General features: G+C 47.4%; 1 protein-coding gene across 1 annotated transcript; it reads left to right on the top strand.

Moving 5' to 3' along the window:
- Positions 1-1,370: 1,370 nt before the first annotated feature.
- PPTG_21057 (hypothetical protein) lies at positions 1,371-1,774 on the top strand (the record flags this gene model as incomplete). Its single annotated transcript, XM_008895510.1, has 2 exons — positions 1,371-1,544; positions 1,595-1,774. 2 exons carry the CDS (start codon positions 1,371-1,373, stop codon positions 1,772-1,774), a joined length of 354 nt encoding a protein of 117 aa, XP_008893758.1.
- Between the last annotated feature and the right edge of the window lie 73 nt (positions 1,775-1,847).

Here is a 1,847-nt window from a genome sequence, read left to right as displayed (position 1 = left end):
AAGTAATCATAATAATGTGGTTTAGTGTATTGCTGTAATTGCGATGAAAACACCTGTGTGAGCTGTGTACAATTACGAGCTTAGCGAATAATATTAAAGATTGGAATTTTGTAGCGGGACATGATATTCTGCTTGCTGACGCAGTCGTTACTTGAATAGCCCACGGCTAGGTACCGCAGCTTTATATACTGTACAAATCGAGCTAATAGTTGGTATGGAAGGTGCTAAAGGAGTTACTGGTAATTGTTTGTGCTGAAGGGGTTAAGGTTTCAGCAAAAGAAAAGCTCGCGTGACGACCAAGGGGTAATTAGTACCACCAGGGATGGCGAATATTGCATTGTTATCTATAGCAGACAGTAGCAGACAATAGATTATTGATGATCGCAGCAAGTGCTCCCTCAATGGATAACTGAATTAGACAAACACACCAAATAGATTGTTGCTTCAATATATTGTCAATATATTGAGTGGTTAGCATTTACGGTCACTCCGCGCTCTGCACTTTACGTGCGTCCCGATAGTTTGCGTTTTGGCGCAAAACGAGTAGCACTTCTAAAGTATACGGCTGAAACCTGAGACGTTGCTGCGCAACCGACGTTCGTGCAATACTCGAAAATCGCTCGTCGGGCGGGATGGAGGCGATCATGTCGTATGAGGGCTGTCGTTCATTTTAGTCGGCGCCTCTTCTGGATCCGATCGACGAAGGAAGTGCACGCATAGGCCTGCTTCTCATCCGCCGCTCTGTCTTGATCCACCATAAAGGTTGCCACGGTAGCCTTCTCCGCCCTAGTTGGACGCTTAGCTTGACCTTCAGTACTCGGGCACAGCCGACCTCGAAATTGGGGCTGTGCACAATATCAGCTCTTGATGCTACATGACAAATAATAATGGTACATTAGTATGACTATAAATGATACAAAGACAAATAAAATAGCTATTACCTAGCGCTGATCTTACTCCCTTGTTTCATTGCGCTAAGTATTTCCTCACCAGCAGGTGGACCAGGTTGAGTCGCGCGACCCGATTTTCATTCCAATCTGCTGTATGTACCTGCGTATTATTTTCAGCATTTCTGGCGGCCCACCATATCGTCCCAAGTCAACATAATAGTCTGGAAGGTCTCGATGATATCCATTGCTTTCAGCGTGCCACCCCCTTGAGCAGAGTACACGTCACCAGTGAGTGATTTTGTCGTTTGACCCACACAACACTCTTCCGCATAGTCAGAACTTTACGAAATTGCACCGTTTGGTATAGTCCAGAGATATCTGTTATCGTCCTTTACCGATGGACTCCCCTGTTGCGGTGTAAGGGAGAATAATGTCGACATGGTGGTCATTATAGTGTCTTTCTGGGCGAGGTTCACGAAGATGACCGTCGCGAGCCTAGTCACAGTGGACAAGGACCAGGAGCAGAGACACCGTTACAGTGGAGGTGGTGCAATAAGGGCACTGGACAATAAGGGCCCATCTACTGGGAATGGATACTGTACAGACCAAAGGCTTAGACCGAGATCCCTGCTCGAAACTACACATAAGAAGGAAGTGAGAAGGAAGTAGGAAGTACTAATCGAGTATTGCGGAATGTATTACAGAAGGGAGTCAGACAAGCGACGGAATGGTTCGGGCAAACTTTCCAAGAGATCAGCGTGCAGAGCGACGAGCGGCACAGTCAGACACGCCTCGGACGCCTCACGCAACAAGAAAACAACCCCAGGCAGTACTGCGCGGCCACAGAGGCGGTGTCGTCGCTACTTCATCGAACATTAGGGTAGCAACCGGAAACACGCCGATGGAGGCTCAGGACCATGATGATGTGGTCATGGTAAATGTCCAAGACGTTCATGG

This window comes from Phytophthora parasitica (genome assembly GCF_000247585.1).
Source record: "Phytophthora parasitica INRA-310 unplaced genomic scaffold supercont2.3, whole genome shotgun sequence".
NCBI lineage: Eukaryota > Oomycota > Peronosporomycetes > Peronosporales > Peronosporaceae > Phytophthora > Phytophthora nicotianae.
This window is presented reverse-complemented; position numbering and strand designations above follow the sequence as displayed.